General features: G+C 40.2%; 1 protein-coding gene across 2 annotated transcripts in view; it reads left to right on the top strand.

Annotated features, from left to right (window-relative positions):
• shtn1 (shootin 1) overlaps window positions 1-21,301 on the top strand; it is a 44,124-nt gene that overhangs the window by 7,859 nt on the left and 14,964 nt on the right. The window contains exons 3-8 of one of the 2 annotated variants that reach the window (XM_045700773.2): window positions 1,972-2,066; window positions 16,486-16,560; window positions 18,849-19,017; window positions 19,730-19,827; window positions 20,237-20,318; window positions 21,174-21,268. In XM_045700773.2, the coding sequence (XP_045556729.1) occupies window positions 18,885-19,017; window positions 19,730-19,827; window positions 20,237-20,318; window positions 21,174-21,268 (408 nt within the window). In that variant the 5' untranslated portion in view covers window positions 1,972-2,066; window positions 16,486-16,560; window positions 18,849-18,884. The remainder of the gene's footprint in view (window positions 1-1,971; window positions 2,067-16,485; window positions 16,561-18,848; window positions 19,018-19,729; window positions 19,828-20,236; window positions 20,319-21,173; window positions 21,269-21,301) is intronic. The other variant, XM_014154473.3, reaches the window with a different exon arrangement.

The raw sequence follows: 21,301 nt of genomic DNA, 5'->3' as shown, positions 1-21,301 counted from the left end.
TTGCAATTATGTTAGCATAGCTGAAAACTGTTGTCCTGATTAAAGAAGCAATAAAACTGGTATTCTTTAGACTAGTTGAGTATCTGGAGCATCAGCATTTGTGGGTTCGATTACAGGCTCAAAATGTCCAGAAACAAATAACTTTCTTCTGAAACTCGTCAGTTTATTCTTGATCTGAGACATGAAGGCTATTCCATGCAAGAAATTGTCAAGAAACTGCAGATCTCGTACAACGCTGTGTAGTACTCCCTTCACAGAACAGCGCAAACTGTCTCTAACCAGAATAGAAAGAGGAGTGGGAGGGCCTGGTGCACAACTGAACAAGAGGACAAGTATATTTGAGTGTCTAGTTTGAGAAACAGACACCTCACAAGTCCTCAACTGGCAGCTTCATTAAATAGTACCCGCTAAACACCAGTCTCAATGTCAACAGTGAAGAGGCGACTCCGGGATGCTGGCCTTCTAGGCAGAGTTCCTCTGTCCAGTGTCTGTGTTCTTTTGCCCATCTTAATATTTTATTTTTATTGGCCAGTCTGAGATGGCTTTTTCTTTGCAACTCTGCCTAGCATCCCCGAGTCGCCTCTTCACTGTTGACGTTGAGACTGGTGTTTTGCGGGTACTATCAGCCGTTTCCAGCAACAATAGTAATTTACAACATTAACAATGTCTACACTGTATTTCTGATCCATTTGATGTTATTTTAATGGACAGAAAATGAGCTTTTCTTTCAAAAACAACGACATTTCTAAGTGACCCCAAACTTTTGAACAGTAGTGTATATTGTCAAGTGTTGTGACCTTGTGTTGACATGAGTATATTTCTTAGTAAATGTAGAAAAAGTATCAGATTCCACAGTAAGTGTGTCAACAGAAATGCTAATGTTTATCTTGTTTAGCTTGTTTTGTAAAGAGCGCATAAGAAGTGCACAATTCCCTAGTCGTCTCATCCTTGAGGTGTAACGTTACCTCTAACCTTGGGATGTAAAGCTAATTGTAAAAGCAACTAAATATTTCCAACCAAAGACATGTAAAAAAAAATCTTTATGATATTCAAGACTGAAACATAAAACAACATAAAGATATGAGCTCCGATAGAGTTCCACAGTATGAGTCATAATACCCATAAAACCTAGAGGTCAATCTTGGTTCCAATCTTTTTTCCACCATTCATTTTTTCCCATAGGGGTTTTTACAAACACTTAAAATAAAGGCTGTGTTTTGTGTACGCTTATCCTGGTGTGATGTTTTGATAACTGTGTAAATCTCTCTAGGAGAAGGTGACTTTTATAAATATATTCATCTGTATTTACCCCCAAAAATGAAATCTGAATTAGCTGCTAATGTGGCTATCATAAAGAACTACAAATACCATGATGATCTGGACGAGACTGCCGAATCGAGGAAAAGGTAAGAATCTCAGAATTCTAATGTTAGCTAAATGTGGAAATGAATAAATTGGCAACATTTCTTACACACTGTCATGTGTGAGTTTTAAATTGACACAATACCTGTTAGCAAAGGTGTCAGCTAGAGATGACATGCAGGAGCTCGCAGGGATTTCAAATTTTTCTTTGCATGATTTAAATAGAACCGAATATATTGCTAAAGTAATCTTGTCCGAGAGAGATTTACACGGTTAACAAAATGTCACGCCAGGGTAAACCTGCACGAAATACAGCCCTTATTTTAAGTGTTTTTAAAATTCCCAATGGGAAAAATGATTGGAACCATTTCCCTGTTTGACCGCTATGTTTTATGGGTATTATGACACCTCCACTGTGGGGCTCTATAAGGTGAACCTTAGAATCAGACCACATGGCAAAAATGTTTTTTTAACTCTGTTATTGATAAAAATAGATAAATGACTTAGGCCCCAATTCAATCAATCGCAGATAAAGAAAAAAAAGTACTGCACAATGTTTACGCTGGATTGGAGGTGTTCAACAGTGTTGTTTCTGTCACTCTCCTACAGTGTCCCACATGGTAATTGAAGAGGTCAACAGCATTCAGGATAACCTGGACATAGAGAGGACATGCAGACAGAGTGTGGAAGCCCTGGCCTCCAAGGTGGGTCAGCCTAATGAGCAATGAAGGACTTTGCCCATTGTATGCTTCCAATTCTTCCCTTGAAACAAATATTGCACCTAATTTCTCTGTAGACACCATCATTCTTGGTGCAAAAAACTTTACTAACATTTTCTGTACAAAAATTGGTCCTGTAATCCAGTGTACAGTTATTTTGTGAAATGCTTGCCAAATGTCTAGGTCTGATTCAGAGTGGGCAGAGTGATTTCTCAGCCCGCTGAAGCTGGACTCATCACTCTAATCATTACACACACAATTCTTTGGACAGAAGCCCTCTGCTTCCACCTGGCAGTTCTGCCAGGGTTGGGGAAGAGCTTCTGTACAATACCTCCTCCTCCCAACAATCCAGTCCCAGCCAGGCATGGCTGGCCACATGCAGCTGTGCTTTCTACACATATGAATGTTTTTGCTATAACGTTTATCTCTTCAAAAAAAAAAAAGATGTTCTGGGGAGAACTCTGATGGTGCACTTTCAATAAGGATTATTTGATGATATTACAGTTGCTATTGGGCATCCATATGGCCATCTATGTATTTGCATATTTTGTCATGTTTGAAATGCTATTCGATTACAGTTTTATTTTATTGCTTTAGTGCAATTTTCACAAGTACAGTATGTGGTACATTTTCACAACTCTTACTACAGTTGTTTCAAAACTCTAAGCACATTTTCAATTGACTAAGTACAACACACAAACTCATACAGTCACTTTTTCATCTAGAAATAATAATGTTTCACATTGCAATGCATGTTCATATAAAGTAATTGCCTTTCACAATGCAATGCGGCAGGTAGCCTAGTGGTTAGACCGTTGGACTACTAACCAGAAGGTTGCAAGATTGAATCCCTGAGCTGACAGATGTTGGAACATTGCTGCAGGGGTTTGCTTCTATTCAGCCACAAGAGCATTAGTGAGATCGGGCACTAATTTTGGGCAATTAGGCCTGGCTCGCAGTCGGAGTTCCAATTCATCCCAAAGGGGTTCGATGGGGTTGAGGTTAGGGCTCCATGCAGGTCAGTCAAGTTCTTCCACACTGATCTTGACAAACCATTTCTGTATGGACATCGCTTTGTGAACGGGGCATTGTCATGCTGAAACAGGAAAGGGCCTTCCCCAAACTGTTGCCACAAAGTAGGAAGCACAGAGTCGTCTAGAATGTAATTGTGTGCTGTAGCGATAACATTTCCCTTCATTGGAACTAATGGCCTAGCCCAAACTATAGAAATAGCCCCAGACCATTATTCCTCCTCCACCAAACTTTACAGTCGGCACAATGCGTTCGAGCAAATAGCGTTCTCCTGGCATCCGCCAAATCTAGATTCATCTGTCGGTCTGCCAGATGTTGAAGCGTGATTCATCACTCCAGAGAACACGTTTCCACTGCTCCAGAGTCCAATGGCGGCAAGCTTTATACCACTCCAGCCTATGCTTGGCATTGTGCATGGTGATCTTAGGCTTGTGTGCGGCTCGCCCACGAACAGTTATTGTGCTGACGTTGCTTCCAGAGGCAGTTTGGAACTTGGTAGTGAGTGTTGCAACCAAGGACAGATGATTTTTGCACACTACGTGCTTCAGCACTCAGCGGTCCTATTCTGTGAGCCGAAGTCAGCCCGTCAGTTGAACGGTGTTTCCTCCGACACATTGGTGCGGCTGGCGTCCGTGTTATATGAGCAGGTGTTAAGAAGTGCGGTTTGGCGGATCATGTTTCGGAGGACGCATGACTCGACCTTCGCCTCTCTCTCGAGCCCGTTGGTGAGTTGCAGCGATGAGACAAGATTGTAATATCATGAAATTGGGGAGAAAAAGGGGAGAAAATTACACAAAAACACAAAAATAAATACAAAAATAGTCACTGAGCTTTTCAGTAAGGTCATTCTACTGCCAATTTTTGTCTATGGAGATTACATGGCTGTGTGCTCAATTTATACACCTGTCAGCAACAGGTGTATAAATTTAAAGGGATTTTGTTATTTTATTTTTATTTCACCTTTATTTAACCAGGTAGGCTAGTTGAGAACAAGTTCTCATTTACAACTGTGACCTGGCCAAGATAAAGCAAAGCAGTGCGACACAAACAACACAGAGTTACACATGGAATAAACAAGTGTACAGTCAATAACACAATAGAAAAAAATCTATATACAGTGTGTGCAAATGGCGTGAGGAGGTAAGGCAATAAATAGGCCATAGTAGCAAGTAATTACAATTTAGCAAGTTAACACTGGAGTGATAGATGAGCAGATGATGATGTGCAAGCAGAATACTGGTGTGCAAAAGAGCAGAAAAGTAAATAAAAACAATGTGGGGATGAGGTAGGTAGATTGGATGGGCTATTTAAAGATGGGCTATGTACAGCTGCAGCGATCGGTTAGCTGCTCGGATAGCTGATGTTTAAAGTTAGTGAGGGAAATATAAGTCTCCAGCTTCAGCGATTTTTGCAATTCGTTCCAGTCATTGGCAGCAGAGAACGGGAAGGAAAGGCGGCCAAAGGAGGTGATGGCTTTGGGGATGACCAGTGAGATATACCTGCTGGAGCGCATGCTACGGGTGGGTGTTGTTATCGTGACCAGTGAGCTGAGATAAGGCGGAGCTTTACCTAGCAAAGACTTATAGATTACCTGGAGCCAGTGGGTCTGGCGACGAATATGTAGTGAGGGCTAGCTGATTAGAGCATACAGGTTGTAGTGGTGGGTGGTATATAGGGCTATGGTGACAAAACGGATGGCACTGTGATAGATTGCATCCAGTTTGCTGAATAGAGTGTTGGAGGCTATTTTGTAAATGACATCGCCGAAGTCGAGGATCAGTGGGATAGTCAGTATTACGAGGGTATGTTTGGCGGCGTGAGTGAAGGAGGCTTTGTTGCGGAATAGAAAGACGATTCTAGATTTAATTTTGGATTGGAGATGTTTAATCTGAGTCTGGAAGGAGAGTTTACAGTCTAGCCAGACACCTAGGTATTTGTAGTTTTCCATATATTCTAAGTCAAAACCGTCCAGAGTAGTGATGCTAGTCGGGCTGGCCGGGGGCGGGCAGCGAACGGTTGAAGATGCATTTAGTTTTACTAGCGCTTAAGAGCAGTTGGATGCCACGAAAACAGTGTTGTATGGCATTGAAGCTCGTTTAGAGGCTTGTTAACACAGTGTCCAAAGAGGGGCCAGATGTATACAGAATGGTGTCGTCTGCGTAGAGGTGGATCATGGAATCACCTGCAGCAAGAGCAACATCATTGATATATACAGCGAAAAGAGTCGGCCCGAGAATTGAACCCTGTGGTACTCCCATAGAGATTGCCAGAGGTCCGGACAACAGGCCCTCCGATTTGACACACTGAACTCTGTCTGAGAAGTAGTTGGTGAACCAGGCGAGGCAGTCATTTGAGAAACCAAGGCTGTTGAATCTGCCGATAAGAATATTGTGATTGACAGAGTCGAAAGCCTTGGCCAGGTCAATGAAGACGGCTGCACAGTACAATCTTTTATCGATGGTGGTTATGATATTGTTTAGTACCTTGGTCGTGGCTGAGGTGCACCCGTGACCAGCTCGGAAACCGGATTGCACAGCGGAGAAGGTACGGTGGGATTCCAAATGGTCAGTGATCTGTTTATTAACTTGGCTTTCGAAGACTTTAGAAAGGCAGGGCAGGATGGTTATAGGTCTATAACAGTTTGGGTCTAGTGTCACCCCCTTTGAAGAGGGGGATGACCGCGGAAGCTTTCCAATCTTTAGGGATCTAAATACGAAAGAGGTTGAACAGAGTCGTAATAGGGGTTGCAACAATCGCAGCGGATAATTTTAGAAAGAGAGGGTCCAGATTGTCTAGCCCAGCTGATTTGTACGGGTCCATGTTTTGCAGCTCTTTCAGAACATCTGCTATCTGGATTTGGGTGAAGGAGAAGCTGGGGAGGCTTGGGCAAGTAGCTGCGGGGGGTGCGGAGCTGTTGGCCGGGGTTGGGGTAGCCAGGAGGAAAGCATGGCCAGCCGTAGAGAAATGCTTATTGAAATTCTCGATTATCGTGGATTTATCGGTGGTGACAGTGTTACCTAGCCTCAGTGCAGTGGGCAGCTAGGAGGAGGTGCTCTTGTTCTCCATGGACTTTACAGTGTCCCAAAACTTTTTGGGAGTTAGAGCTACAGGATGCAAATTTCTGTTTGAAAAAGCTAACCTTTGCTTTCCTGACTGACTGCGTGTATTGGTTCCTGACTTCCCTGAACAGTCGCATATTGCTGGGACTATTCGATGCTATTGCAGTCCGCCACAGGATGTTTTTGTGCTGGTTGAGGGCAGTCAGGTCTGGAGTGAACCAAGGCCTATATCTGATCTTAGTTCTACATTTTGTAAAAGGGGCATGCTTATTTAAGATGGTGAGGAAATTACTTTTAAAGAATGACCAGGCATCCTCGACTGACGGGATGAGGTCAATATCCTTCCAGGATACCCGGGCCAGGTCGATTAGAAAGGCCTGCTCGCAGAAGTGTTTTAGGGAGCGTTTGACAGTGATGAGTGGTGGTCGTTTGACCGCGGACCCAAAGCGGATGCAGGGAATGAGGCAGTCATCGCTGAGATCCTGATTGAAAACAGCAGAGGTCTATTTGGAGGGCAAGTTGGTCAGGATAATATCTATGAGGGTGCCCATGTTTACGGATTTTGGGTTGTACCTGGTGGGTTCCTTGATAATTTGTGTGAGATTGAGGGCATCTAGCTTAGATTGTAGAACTGCCAGGGTGTTAAGCATATCCCAGTTTAGGTCACCTAACAGAACGAACTCTGAAGATAGATGAGGGGCAATCAATTCACATATGGTGTCCAGGGCACAGCTGGGAGCTGAGGGGGGTCTATAACAGGCAGCAACAGTGAGAGACTTATTTCTGGAGAGATTCATTTTTAAAATTAGAAGCTCGAACTGTTTGGGCATAGACCTGGAAAGTATGACAGAACTTTGCAAGCTATATCTGCAGTAGATTGCAGCTCCTCCCCCTTTGGCAGTTCTATCTTGATGGAAAATGTTGTAGTTGGGGATGGAAATCTCAGAATTGTTGGTGGCCTTCCTAAGCCAGGATTCAGACATCAGGGTTGGCGGAGTGTGCTAAAGCAGTGAGTAAAACAAACTTAGGGAGGCTTTTTCGGTTACAGAAGTCAACAAATGAGAGTGCCTGGGGACACGTAGGGCCGGGGTTAACCTCCACATCACCCGAGGAACAGAGGAGGAGTAGGATGAGGGTACGGCTAAAGGCTATCAAAACTGGTCGTCTAGTGCGTTGGGGACAGAGAATAAAAGGAGCAGATTTCTGGGCGTGGTAGAATAGATTCAGGTCCTAATGTACAGGCAGAGGTATGGTGGGGTGTGGGTACAGTGGAGGTAAACCCAGGAATTTTGTGATGATAAGAGAGGTTGCATCTCTGGACGTACTAGTTATGCTGGGTAAGATCACCGCATGTCTGGGAGGTGGGACAAAGGAGGTATCTGAGGCATATTGAGTGGGACAAGGGGGACTAGTACATAATGTACATACTTTTGTACTGTGCATTCGGAAAGTATTCAGACCTATTTACTTTTTCCACATTTTGTTAAATTACAGCCTTATTCTAAAATTGATTTCATTGGCTGCAATTTCTAAGGCTGGTAACTAATGAACTTATATCCTCTGCAGCAGAGGTAAATCTGAGTCTACCTTTCCTGTGGCGGTCCTCATGAGAGCCAGTTTCATCATAGCGCTTGATGGTTTTTGAGACTGCACTTGAAGAAACTTTCAAAGTTCTTGAAATTTTCCAGATTGACTGACCTTCATGTCTTAAAGTAATGATGTACTGTCATTTCTCTTTGCTTATTTGAGCTGTTCTTGCCATAATATGGACTTGGTCTTTTACCAAATAGGGCTATCTTCTGTATACCACCCCTACCTTGTCACAACACAACTGATTGTCTCAAACGCATTAAGAAGAAGAAAAAAAATCCACACCTGTTAATTGAAATGCATTCCAGGTGACTACCTCATGAAGCTGGTAGAGAGAATGCCAAGACTGTGCAAAGCTCTCATCAAGGCAAAGGGTGGAATCTCAAATATAAAACACTTTTTTGGTTACTACATGATTCCCTATGTGTTATTTCATAGTTTTGATGTAGAAAATTGTAAAAATAAAGAAAAACCCTTGAATGAGTAGGTGTACTGTAAATATTCACACAATACAGGTTAGAATCACCTTTGGCAGTGATTACAGCTGTGAGTCTTTCTGGGTAATTCTCTAAGAGGTTTGCACACCTGGATTGTACAATATTTGCCCATTATTCTTTTCAAAATTATTCAAGCTCTGTCAAATTGGTTGTTGCTCATTGCTAGACAACCGGTTTCAAGTCTTGTCATAGATTTTCAATCTGATTTGTGTCAAAACTGTAACTCGGCTACTCAGGAACATTCACTGTCCTCTTGGTAAGCAACTCCAGTGTAGATTTGTCCTTGTGTTTTAGGTTATTGTCCTGCTGAAAGGACATCTCCCAGTGTCTGGTAGAAAGCAGAATGAACTAGGATTTTGCCTGTGCTTAGCTCCATATTATGTATAAAAAAAAAATATCCTGAAAAACTGGCCAGTCCTTAACGATTACAAGCATACCCATAACATGATACATTCAGAACAATGCTTGAAAATATGGAGAGGGGTACTAAATTTACATTTTAGTCATTTAGCAGTGCAATTATTTCAATCCAGACCTATGTCAGGCATGGATTCGCAATGGCAAAAGGTTTTTCCCCAGGTGCATGAACAATGAGGATATTTACTGCGATTTCAATGAGAACCTATGGCCAAATGCTCAAGACATGCTTGATGCAAACTAGTGCCTGCTAAACATTGTTAAACATGATCACACCTTTGATCACACATGGGATAGAAATGATGGAAACTTGATTTTCAGTCAATTTTAATAGGTAGTGCAAATGTATTGCCTAATGTGAAAAAAGTGTAATATAATGTAATTTACAGTACTCATAATTTACATTCAAAGGGCAATTTTGAAAAATGTATCTTAAATATTTTGCTATTGGTTTTTGCTGGTTGTTAAAATAACTAAATTGAGAAGATATCAATATGTTGTGTTTTGGTGATTAAACCAATGTACTCATTATACAGTATTTCACAGTAAACTTATATTTTGGATCAATGATTGTGTAGTGAAAGATGTCTACAAACAAAATGAATTCACAATGAAAGATTACAATTTAAGACTTGGTGCATTGCAAGTGTTACCAGTTTGGAGTTTTATACTAAGAGTTTTGAAAATTCACCACATGTGTGTGAAAATAGTAAAGAATGTGGAACACATGATACAAATGAATTGTTGTGGACAACAACCACTTGGAAATATTGTACAGTTGTCCAGGGAAAAAGTGTAAATGTCAAATAATGGGCCTTCCCTTTTTCTTGTAATTGCGCATTACTTTCGGGAAGTAACTAGAGCACATTGTAAAACTTTTCCGTCTAAATGTACAGCATTATACTGATAGTATAGTTGCCAGCTAAATACTTTAATTTTGCTTCACACAGGGATGCTGTAAAATGTTTTACAGTAAGAAACACAGTGCTGTATTATACAATACAGCATTATACTGTAAATGAATGAGCCTACTGTAATCATTACACCAACACAGCATTATTATACAGCAGTATTATATAATTACAGTCATTTGCTGGCAACTCCTCTGCCAGTATAATGCTGTAAATTTACAGTACAGCATGTTACAGTAATCCGTTTTACGGTACTAATACACTTAATGTAATATTTTTTCAGTAATTGTAATGAATGGATGAATGAATAAATTAATTCTATTAATTGAAGAGGTTTGTATTTTACTGTAATTGAATGGGATTGGTGCAAGCATATTACAGCATATCAAATATATACACTACTGGTCAAAAGTTTTAGAACACCTACTCATTCAAGGATTTTTCTTTATTTTTACTATTTTCTACATTGTAGAATAATAGTGAAGACATCAAAACTATGAAATACAGTGCCTTGCAAAAGTATTCATCCCCTTTGATGTTTTTCCTATTTTGTTGCATTACAACCTGTAATTTAAATTGATTTTTATTTAGATTTCATGTAATGGACATACACAAAATAGTCGAAATTGGGGAAGTGAAATGAAAAACAATAACTTCTTAAAAAAAAAAAAAAAAAAATGATTTATGGAAAAGTGATACGTGCGTATGTATTCACCCCCTTTGCTTTGAAGCCCCTAAATAAGATCTGGTGCAACCAATTACCTTCAGAAGTCACATAATTAGTTATATTGCACACAGGTGGACTTTATTTAAGTGTCACATTACCTTAGTATATATACACCTGTTCTGAAAGGCCCCAGAGTCTGCAACACCACTAAGCAAGCGGCACCATAAAGACCAAGGAGCTCTCCAATCAGGTCAGGGACAAAGTTGTGGAGAAGTACAGATCAGGGATGGGTTATAAAAAAATATCCAAAACTTTGAACATCCCACGAAGCACCATTAAATCCATTATTTAAAAATGGAAAGAATATGGCACCTCAACAAACCTGCCAAGAGACGGCCACCCACCAAAACTCACGGACCATGCAAGGAGGGCATTAATCAGAGAGCCAACAAAGAAACCAAAGATAACCCTGAAGGAGCTGCAAAGCTTCACAGCGGAGATTGGGGTATCGGTCCATAGGACCACTTTAAGCCGTACACTCCACAGAGCTGGGCTTTACGGAAGTGTGGCCAGAAAAAGACATGCTTAAAGAAAAAAAGAAGCAATCATGTTTGGTTTTCGCCAAAGGCATGTGGGAGACTCCCCAAACATATGGAAGAAGGTACTCTGGTCAGATGACACTAAAATTGAGCTTTTTGGCCATCAAGGAAAACGCTATGTCTGGCGTAAACACAACACCTCTCATCACTCCGAGAACACCATCCCCACAGTGAAGCTTGGTGGTGGCAGCATCATGCTGTGGGGATGTTTGAAGGAATGATGGATGGCGCTAAATACAGGGAAATTCTTGAGGGAAACCGGTTTCAGTCTTCCAGAGATTTGAGACTGGGACAGAGGTTCACCTTCCAGCAGGGCAAAAACCCTAAGCATACTGCTAAAGCAACACTCAAGTGGTTTAAGGGGAAACATTTAAACGTCTTGGAATGGCCTAGTCAAAGCCCAGACCTCAATCCAATTGAGAATCTGTGGTATGACTTAAAGATTGCTCTACACCAGCGGAACCCATCCAACTTGAAGGAGCTGGAGCAGTTTTGCCTTGAAGAATGGGCAAAATCCCAGTGGCTAGATGTGCCAAGCTTATAAAGACATACCCCAAGAGACTTGCAGCTGTAATTGCTGCAAAAGGTGGCTCTACAAAGTATTGAGTTTGCGGGGGTAAATAGTTATGCAAGATCAAGTTTTCTGTTTTTTTGTGTTATTTCTTGTTCACAATAAAAAATATTTTGCATCTTCAAAATGGTAGGCATGTTGTGTAAGTCAAATGATACAAACCCTAAAAAAATCTATTTTAATTCCAGGTTGTAAGGCAAAAACATAGGAAAAATGCCAAGGGGGTGAATACTTTCGCAAGCCACTGTAACACATATGGAATCATGTAGTAACCAAAAAAGTGTTAAACAAATCAAAATATATTTTGTATTTGAGATTATTCAAATAGCCAGACTTTGCCTTGATGACAGCTTTGCATTCTCTTGGCATTCTCTCAGTTAGTCACCTGGAATGCATTTCAATTAACAGGTGTGCGTTATTAAAAGTTAATTTGTGAATTCCTTTCCTTCTTAACCTCTTTCATCTAGACGTTCCGCTAGCGGAACACCTGCTCCAATATCCAATGATAGGCGTGGCGCGAAATACAAACTCCTCGAAAATCCGAAAACTTCAATTTTTCAAACATATGACTATTTCACAGCATTTTAAAGACAAGACTCTCCTTTATCTAACCACACTGTCCGATTTCAAAAATGCTTTACAGCGAAAGCAAAACATTAGATTATGTCAGCAGAGTACCCAGCCAGAAATAATCAGACACCCATTTTTCAAGCTAGCATATAATGTCACAAAAAACAAAACCACAGCTAAATGCAGCACTAACCTTTGATGATCTTCATCAGATGACACAACTAGGACATTATGTTATACAATACATGCATGTTTTGTTCAATCAAGTTCATATTTATATCAAAAACCAGCTTTTTACATTAGCATGTGACGTTCAGAACTAGCATACCTCCGGTGAATTTACTAAATTACTCACGATAAACGTTCACAAAAAACATAACAATTATTTTAAGAATTATAGATACAGAACTCCTTTGTGCAATCGAGGTGTCCGATTTTAAAATAGCTTTTCGGTGAAAGCACATTTTGCAATATTCTGAGTAGATAGCCCAGCCATCACGGCTAGCTATTTAGACACCCACCAAGTTTAGCCCTGACCAAAGTCAGATTTACTATTAGAAAAGTTTGATTACCTTTGGTGTTCTTCGTCAGAATGCACTCCTAGGACTGCTACTTCAATAACAAATGTTGGTTTGGTTCAAAATAATCCATAGTTATATCCAAACAGCGGCGTTTTGTTCGTGCGTTCAAGACATTATCCGAAGTGTAAATAAGGGTCACGAGCATGGCGCATTTCGTGACAAAAGATTTCTAAACCGCTGTTTAAAATCAATTTTTATGCCATTTTTCTCATAAAAAAGCGATAATATTCCGACCGGGAATCTGCGTTTAGGTAAACAGACGAAAGAAAACAAAGCATGGGGTCGACTCGGGCACGCGCCTAAGTCTCACAGTACTGTAACCAGCCACTATCCAAACGCGCTACTTTTTTTCAGCCAGAGCCTGCAAAGCCATGATTCAGCTTTTTGCTGCCTTCTGAGAGCCCATGGGAGCCGTAGGAAGTGTCACGTAACAGCAGAGATCCTCTGTAATGGATAGAGATAATCAAGAAGGGCAAGAAATTGTCAGACAGGGCACTTCCTGCATGGAATCTTCTCAGGTTTTGGCCTGCCAAATGAGTTCTGTTATACTCACAGACACCATTCAAACAGTTTTAGAAACTTTGGAGTGTTTTCTATTATATGCATATTCTAGTTTCTGGGCAGGAGTAATAATCAGATTAAATCGGGTACGTTTTTTATCCGGCTGTGAAAATACTGCCCCCTAGCCATAACAGGTTAATGCGTTTGAGCCAATCAATTGTATTGTGACGAGGTAGGGATGGTATTCAGAAGATAGCCCTATTTTGTAAAAGACCAAGTGCATATTATGGCAAGAACAGCTCAAATAAGCAAAGAGAAATGACAATCCATCATTACTTTAAGACATGAAGGTCAGTCAATACGGAACATTTCAAGAACTTTGAAAGTTTCTTCAAGTGCATTTGCAAAAACCATCAAGCGCTATGATGAAACTGGCTCTCATGAGGACCACCACAGGAATGGAAGTCCCAGAGTTACCTCTGCTGCAGAGGATACATTCATTAGAGTTACCAGCCTCAGAAATTGCAGCCCAAATAAATGCTTCACAGAGTTCAAGTTACAGACACATCTCAACATCAGCTGTTCAGAGGAGAGGAATTGCTGCAAAGAAACCACTAATAAAGGATACCAATAAGAAGAAGAGACTTGCTTGGGCCAAGAAACACGAGCAATGGACATTAGACTGGTGGAAATGTGTCCTTTGGTCTGGAGTCCAAATTGGAGATTTTTGGTTCCAACCTCCGTGTCTTTGTGAGACGCGGTGTGGGTGAACGGATGATCTCCTCATGTGTATTTCCCACCGTAAGGCATGGAGGAGGAGGTGTTATGGTGTGGGGGTGCTTTACTGGTGACACTGTCTGTGATTTCTTTAGAATTCAAGGCACACTTAATAAGCATGGCTACCACAGCATTCTGCAGCGATACGCCATCCCATCTGGTTTTGGCTTAGTGGGACTATCATTTGTTTTTCATCAGGACAATGACCCATCACACCACCTAGCTGTGTAAGGGCTAGAAGGAGAGTGATGGAGTGCCACATCAGATGACCTGGCCTCCACAATTCCCCGAACTGAACCAAATTGAGATGGTTTGGGATGAATCGTACAGCAGAGTGAAGGAAAAGCAGCCAACATGTGGTCAGCATATGTGGGAAATATTTCAAGACTGTTGGAAAAGCATTCCAAGTGAAGCTGGTTGAGAGAATGCCAAGAGTGTGCAAAGCTGTCATCAAGGCAGTTTGAAGAATCTCAAATATAAAATATATTTTGATTTGTTTAACACTATTTTGGTTACTACATGATTCCATATCTGTTATTTCATGGTTTTGAAGTCTTCACTATTATTCTACAATGTAGAAAATAGTAAAAAATTAAGAAAAACCCTTGAATGAGTAGGTGTTCTAAAAGTTTTGATCGGTAGTGTATACATATTTGGTCTTTAATATCACTTGCACTTCTCGAGGCCATAACAAAGGCTTCCGAACTTGTAGTGGCTTCAGTGAAAAACAGACCAAGGACATAGCAAATACTCAACCATTAAAGGTTTGAGGCTTGTTGCAACTCCAATATGTCCCTATACACATTTAATTGTTGTGACACTATTACCACATATCAGTTCAATTGGTACAGCATTGTCACTCACGGGTGCAACAAATGTAGCCTCTTACAAGGCACTCCACAAAATATGCTAATGAACCAGAAACAACAATATCATTCACCCACTAGTGCTAAAAAGTTTTTGGACACTCCAAAAATACAGTATGGTACTGTATTCTGTGGGGTGGAATTACAGCACCATTCTAAATACAGTACTTCTTTAGAGTAATGTATTTTTAAACCAAAGTTTAATTTATCATTTACCAGTTATACTTAAAATCACCAAGAATGCATTGCGATTTACGGCTATTTACTGTAAATAATGAATATTATTGCTGTTTTATTATATAATTCTGCAAAAACAACAAGATATTTTTTACAGTGTACCTATTAGCTGCTAAAAATATTCCACTTCACTGCCGTTTCAAGAAGATATTTACTAAAATAGTCTGAGCTTCAGGCGTCTCACCCAACAGCATGAGGTTGGTGCCTGAAACTGAACATTTTAATCTACAGTATGCACAAGTTATTATTGTAAAGAAATACAGTATGTTAGAGTAATTTTACAGGAGGCTTCCAACTACAGTTTATAACAGTATTTTTCAGCATTTTGCCCATAATGCAGTGCCATCTACAGCATTTATTATGTGAAAGACATTGAAGGTATTTTACTGTTCATTCTACAGTGTTTTACTGTTTACAGAAAAGTCTTAGAGTGCAGTGCTTCTCAAACCTCTTCTCAAGGACCCCCAGATGTTTCACAATTTTGTTGTAGCCCTGAACTAACTCATCTGATTCACTAATCAAGGGCTTGATTATTAGATCAGGTGTGGTAGCTCTGGAATAGATCTCCTAAGGCACCTCCTACCTTCTATGGTTTTGTGATATGTGTACACCATTTTAGTCTAATGACCAGATCAGAATGAAGATGTAGACTTGACTTAGACCAGGGGTCTTTAAAAAAAAATGTGCCCAGGGACCCCTTCCCAGGAAAACCTGTGACCCAGGGACCCCCATCATATGTTGGCGAAAAATATGTATTTTCACGTCATGTCTTATCATTAGGTGAATTAAGAAATAATCAACATTTATAAATTAATAGATTTGGTTGATTGTTTTTCATTATTTTGACCTTCCAACATGACATGGAAACAATGTTGATTCAACCAGTCTGTTCCCAGTGGGTTAACTGTGATTACTATGCTTGTTCCCAATCCCATTTTGCAGGCACCTGATCATGAACTTGTTTTCCTACTGACTCATCACTTAGACACTAATATGATGCATCACAGGTGTTTCCCAACAAGTAAACAATGGAATCAGGCCATTGCCTTAATATCAGTCAAGGTGGCTGTGTCATTGGAAGAGGAAGTGTACACTCTAACTTAAGCCTATTAACTAGAAAGGTAACTTCAAACACATTTTTGCTACTACAAGATTCCATATGTGTTATTTCATAGTTTTGATGTCTTCATTATTTTCTCTTCACTATTATTCTACAATGTAGAAAATAGTAAAAAAATAAAGAAAAACCGTTGAATGAGTAGGTGTTCTAAAATTTTTGCCCGGTAGTGTATTTTGGTAGGTTTCAAGTAAAAAGAAAGCTTTATTGACCCTCGTGAAAATTTGTTTAATTTTCTTGAGCCCAATGCTGCTAATTTTGCCTGCCAACAGCACACAAGGAAAGTCAGAGAGAAAAAAAGTTGAAGAAAAATCGTAAACGCTCCAACATTTTGAATTAAAAAGCAATAATAGCGTGAGCCTGCTATTTGTCGCCAGTCAAATCAGATGTTTTGTGTTGATGTTTGCTCAAGGAAGATGAGGGGGCTGTGACTTTGTAATCGTGACCTCTGAAGCGCCGCGGATAGCCTTCCTGCGAGCCTGCCTGAGTATGTAATTTCATACATTCACTCTCATCAATAGTAGATTATTATCAAAGACTATGATTCTGTGTTATGAATTGTTGATTGCATTTTTAAAAGATGCACTTTAAAGGGCATCATTAGAAAATGGAATTGCTGCATTCTGCACTCACTAGGATGTCATTAATACATGCCTCTTTTATAGCTCTGCTTTTCTTTTCTCCTCACACTTTCCGTCTGAAGTCACATCAACAAATGTGCGTCATTTTCATCCATCGTCTTGCTTTAGGCTTCATTATTCTTTACTTAGTAGTAGTAGTATGCCTAAATTGGCACATAGGATGTCTTGATGATAGAACCAAAAAATGTGAATGTTTCATACTGACAGTTCAATATGGACGGCTTAGGCTGAACTGATCAAATTTGGAATTTGTACAGAAAAGGGATACAAAGTCCAGCATGCCATAGGAATGAGGGATGTACTGTAAATGGATGCATTTCATAAAATACTGTGATTGTGTCTAAAAGCAGACATACATTGTCGTCAGGCCTTTCCCCTGGCTCTTTGTAATGCGATGGCTGATTATTGCTTGTGCATCCTTCCTCGATGCCACTTACAGGCACAGTGTGATTGACGGGACGATGAATGAGGAAATCGGACCAACATTTTATCTGACATATCTTGCGCCACATTTCCTATTATCTGTGCATGGCACTTTACTATAATACAACTATAATAGTTTGACTGTAATTGCAGCAGGTTGATGTTTATTTGGATAAGTCTGTCCTGGAGGCAGAAGTGAGTGATTTCCGCTAGATGGGCCAGCTGCAAAATCAAAATTGGCTATATTGTAGAAATGAATGGAAACAAACTGCATTTTTGGTGTTAAAGGGGCAATCTGCAGCTTGAACAATAACGAACCCCACCAGTAATTTGGTAAACAGCTGAGGGATGCGGCTGGAGAAATGTAACTAAACTCATGGACAGAGCTATGGATACAGGGATTGACCATCCAATTATAGTTTGAACCATGTTTTGAGGCTATACATAGTTTTTTTAACATTTACATTGTTTACAAACAAAGGAGTAAAAATAGCCTATATTTGGGTTTCTAATGGGGTACAGCTAAGCTCAATGTGTGTGTGTGTGTGTGTGTATATAAATATATATATATATAATTTTCCATCCTCATGATGCCATCTATTTTGTAAAGTGCACCTTACAAAATAGATGGCATCATGAGGATGGAAAATGATATGGATATATTGAAACAACATCTCAAGACATCAGTCAGGAAGTTATAGCTTGGTCGCAAATTGGTCTTCCAAATGGACAATGACCCCAAGCATACTTCCAAAGTTGTGGCTTAAGGACAACAAAGTCAAGGTATTGGAGTGGCCATCACAAAGCCCTGACCTCATCCTATAGAACATTTGTGGTCAGAACTGAAAAAGCATGTGCGAGCAAGGAGGCCAAGAAACCAGATTCCGTTACACCAGCTCTGTCAGGAGGAATGGACCAATATTCACCCAACTTATTGTGGGAAGCTTGTGGAAGGCTACCCGTAACGTTTGACCCAAGTTAAACAGTTTAAAGGCAATGCTACCAAATACTAATTGAGTGTATGTAAACTTCTGACCCACTGGGAATGTGATGAAAGAAAGAAATCATTCTCTACTATTATTCTGACATTTCACATTCTTAAAATAAAGTGGTGATCCTAACTGACATAAGACAGGGAATGTTTACTAGGATTAAATGTCAGGATTTGTGAAAAACTGAGTTTAAATGTATTTGGCTAAGGTGTATGTAAACTTCTGACGTCAACTGTATGTGTGTGTGTGTGTGTGTGTATGTATATATATATATATATATATATATATATATATATATATATATATATATATACTTTAAAATACTAATATATATTTATATAATTTAAAATACTAAAATTGGAAGAAGCAACTGCAGATTGCCCCTTTAATTTAAGGTTAGGGTTAGGCATCAGGGTTAGCAGTGTGGTTGAGGTTAGGGTTAAGGTTAGGTTTAAAATCAGATTTCATGACTTTGTGGTTGTGCCAGCTAGTAACCACTCTGCAGATCTGTCTCCAGAACAAGATTCATGAAAGCGCTAACCTGCATAATTGCATGCTAATGACAAAAGAGGAAAAAGGCCAATTATAGTAAATCCAATGCACCACGTTCTCTCTATGTGAAAGCTCTGAAAGAGTTCAGTCAGCCTTTTTTGCATCTGTTTTTCATAAGGTCATAAGGTGATCCATTTCTCTCCCTCTCGCTCTCTTTCTTCCTCCAGTTGAACCGGCAGAACTGCTCCTTGAAGAGGAAGAGTATGTTGTACCTGGCCCACCTGGGGCCAGAGACCATTGCTGAGATCGGTCTGGAGGATGAAGAAGAGGAGGAGAGTGGGGACACCCAGGTAGAAAAAGAGTGCTTCTCAGCCCACTGCCAGAGCACCATCACAGGTACTAGATGTCACCCTGCTGTCCCCTTTCCCACATATCCACAGCAGCTGTTCCAAATAGTGTCCATACCACTTTGGCTCGTACACTGATATTACACACAGATTTCAGATCTATCACAGGTTGTCTTAGATGGAATTCCTGATGAATTTATTTATTTCACCAGGTAAGTTGACTGAGAACACATTCTCATTTACAGCAACAACCTGAAGAATAGTTACAGGGGCAAGGAATGAATGAGCTAATTGTAAACTGGGGAGTATTAGGTGACCATGATGGTTTGAGGGCCAGATTGGGAATTTAGCCAGGACACCAGGGTTAACACCCCTACTCTTACAATAAGTGCCATGGGATCTTTAATGACCTCAGAGAGTCAGGACACCCATCACAGGGCAGTGTCCCAATCACTGCCCTGGGGAATTGGGATATTATTTTAGACCGGAGGAAAGAGTGCCTCCAACACCACTTCCAGCAGCATCTGGTCTCCCATCCAGGGACTGACCAGGACCAACCCTGCTTAGTTTCAGAAGCAAGCCAGCAGTGGTATGCAGGGTGGTATGCTGCTGGATAAATGAATGGAAGAGATCTCTTATGTTGTTACTTATTTGACCGATAGACCTGGCCCTATTGGAATTCTTTACGCTCTCGTACATACAACATGATTGATCATTGATTGCAAGATTGAGTGTACTTCTTTTAAATTTTCATGGGCCAGAGCTGAAGATAAAATTGGAGTTGACACTGGAGGAGAAAAAGCAAGCCACCATTGATCATGAGGCTACAAGAGAGGAGCTAAGGGACATCAGAGAAGAAGTAAGTCTGAATATAGATTTGGGAGTTGTTTAAAAATACTTTTTGTTGCTATTAGTTCCAAAGAAAAGCTGCACACTACTCTTGCTTCTATCACTTATTTAAGCTTACGTGTCAGCCTCTTGGCCTTTTGTCAGAGCTTTTTTTTGTTGCTATTTTTCTCAAAATCCGAAAATCTGTGTTGATCCTCTCAGTGAAACAGATGAATCATGTGCAATGTCCTTATTATGTTATCATAGTGTAGGCCTATGCACATTCATACAATTAGGACAAAGAGTACATTGAAACCTAGAATGATTTCCATCTACAGTATTCTAACAGTAGTGTCGCAATTCAGTTATTTGAGAAATCAATTAACAGCACAATCAAATCAACTCTCTTCTGTCTTGTTCTCTTCCTCTCTTCACTGTAGTTGCTGAAAGAAAAACATGATAATATGGTTTTGATTGCTGAGACAGTCCGACAAAAGAAGCTCTTGGCGAAATACAACAGAGGTCAGAGTCTTCTCCACTGCAATATTTTGACTCCAAAGAGACTAGTGTAACATCCGTGTCCACCTTGCAAGGCAATTAAGGTGTCCTAGTCTCTGTGGCTTTTTGTGCAGCGTAACCTTGAGTGGGGTTACATTTGACAGAAATAAAAGTCAAGTGAAGCCTGTACCCCCTCACTATGCCGTGAATGCTGGGTGATCCTTAGTGACTGGAGGCATATTTCTTACAGAAAATGATCAAAAAACAAAATCACTATTAATTTGGTCCTGGTTGAATGGCTTGCTTTTCAGGGAGCATGTTGGTTGTGAAAAGTGAATTCCCCCTCCCCCTTGAGTTTCAAGGTTTTCCATAACGTTTTATACTGCCTGCTAATTACAGTGAGGGAAAAAAGTATTTGAGGGGTAAAATAGTTATTTCCCTCATTAAAATGCAAATCAATTTATAACATTTTTTACATGTGTTTTTCTGGATTTTTTTGTTGTTATTCTGTCTCTCACTGTTCAAATAAACCTACCATTAAAATTATAGACTGATCATTTCTTTGTCAGTGGGCAAACGTACAAAATCAGCAGGGGATCAAATACTTTTTTCCCTCACTGTACAGAATGTAAAAGTTTTCATTTATATTTTAGGTTACCAGTTTGCAGATTAAGGTTAGGGATTAAGACTAAAGTTAGGGTTGGGATTAAGGTTAAGGTCAGTGTTAAGATTAGGGCCAGCTGACCAGATAAAAGGGATATAGGGAAATATGCAAGAAAGCTTGAACTACACATGAAATATGCAGGTGAAACAGGTGCGCTGTAAGCAGATTTATTTGCGCCGTTTTACATGTTCTGATTAGATATTTAATGCTTCCAGTGTCGCTGTTTGCCGTGGAGGAGTACGAGGCCCTGCAGGAAAACCTGGATCTGGAGAAGGAGCTGAGGGCAGAGGCAGAGAAATTTGCACGAGAGGTGAGCTCTCTCGAGGCACCCATAATAGGCTTA

This window comes from Salmo salar, chromosome 18 (genome assembly GCF_965601325.2).
Source record: "Salmo salar chromosome 18, fSalSal1, whole genome shotgun sequence".
Classification (NCBI taxonomy): domain Eukaryota; kingdom Metazoa; phylum Chordata; class Actinopteri; order Salmoniformes; family Salmonidae; genus Salmo; species Salmo salar.
The sequence above is the reverse complement of the archived record's forward strand: the minus strand, read 5'-3'. Positions and strand labels throughout refer to the sequence as shown.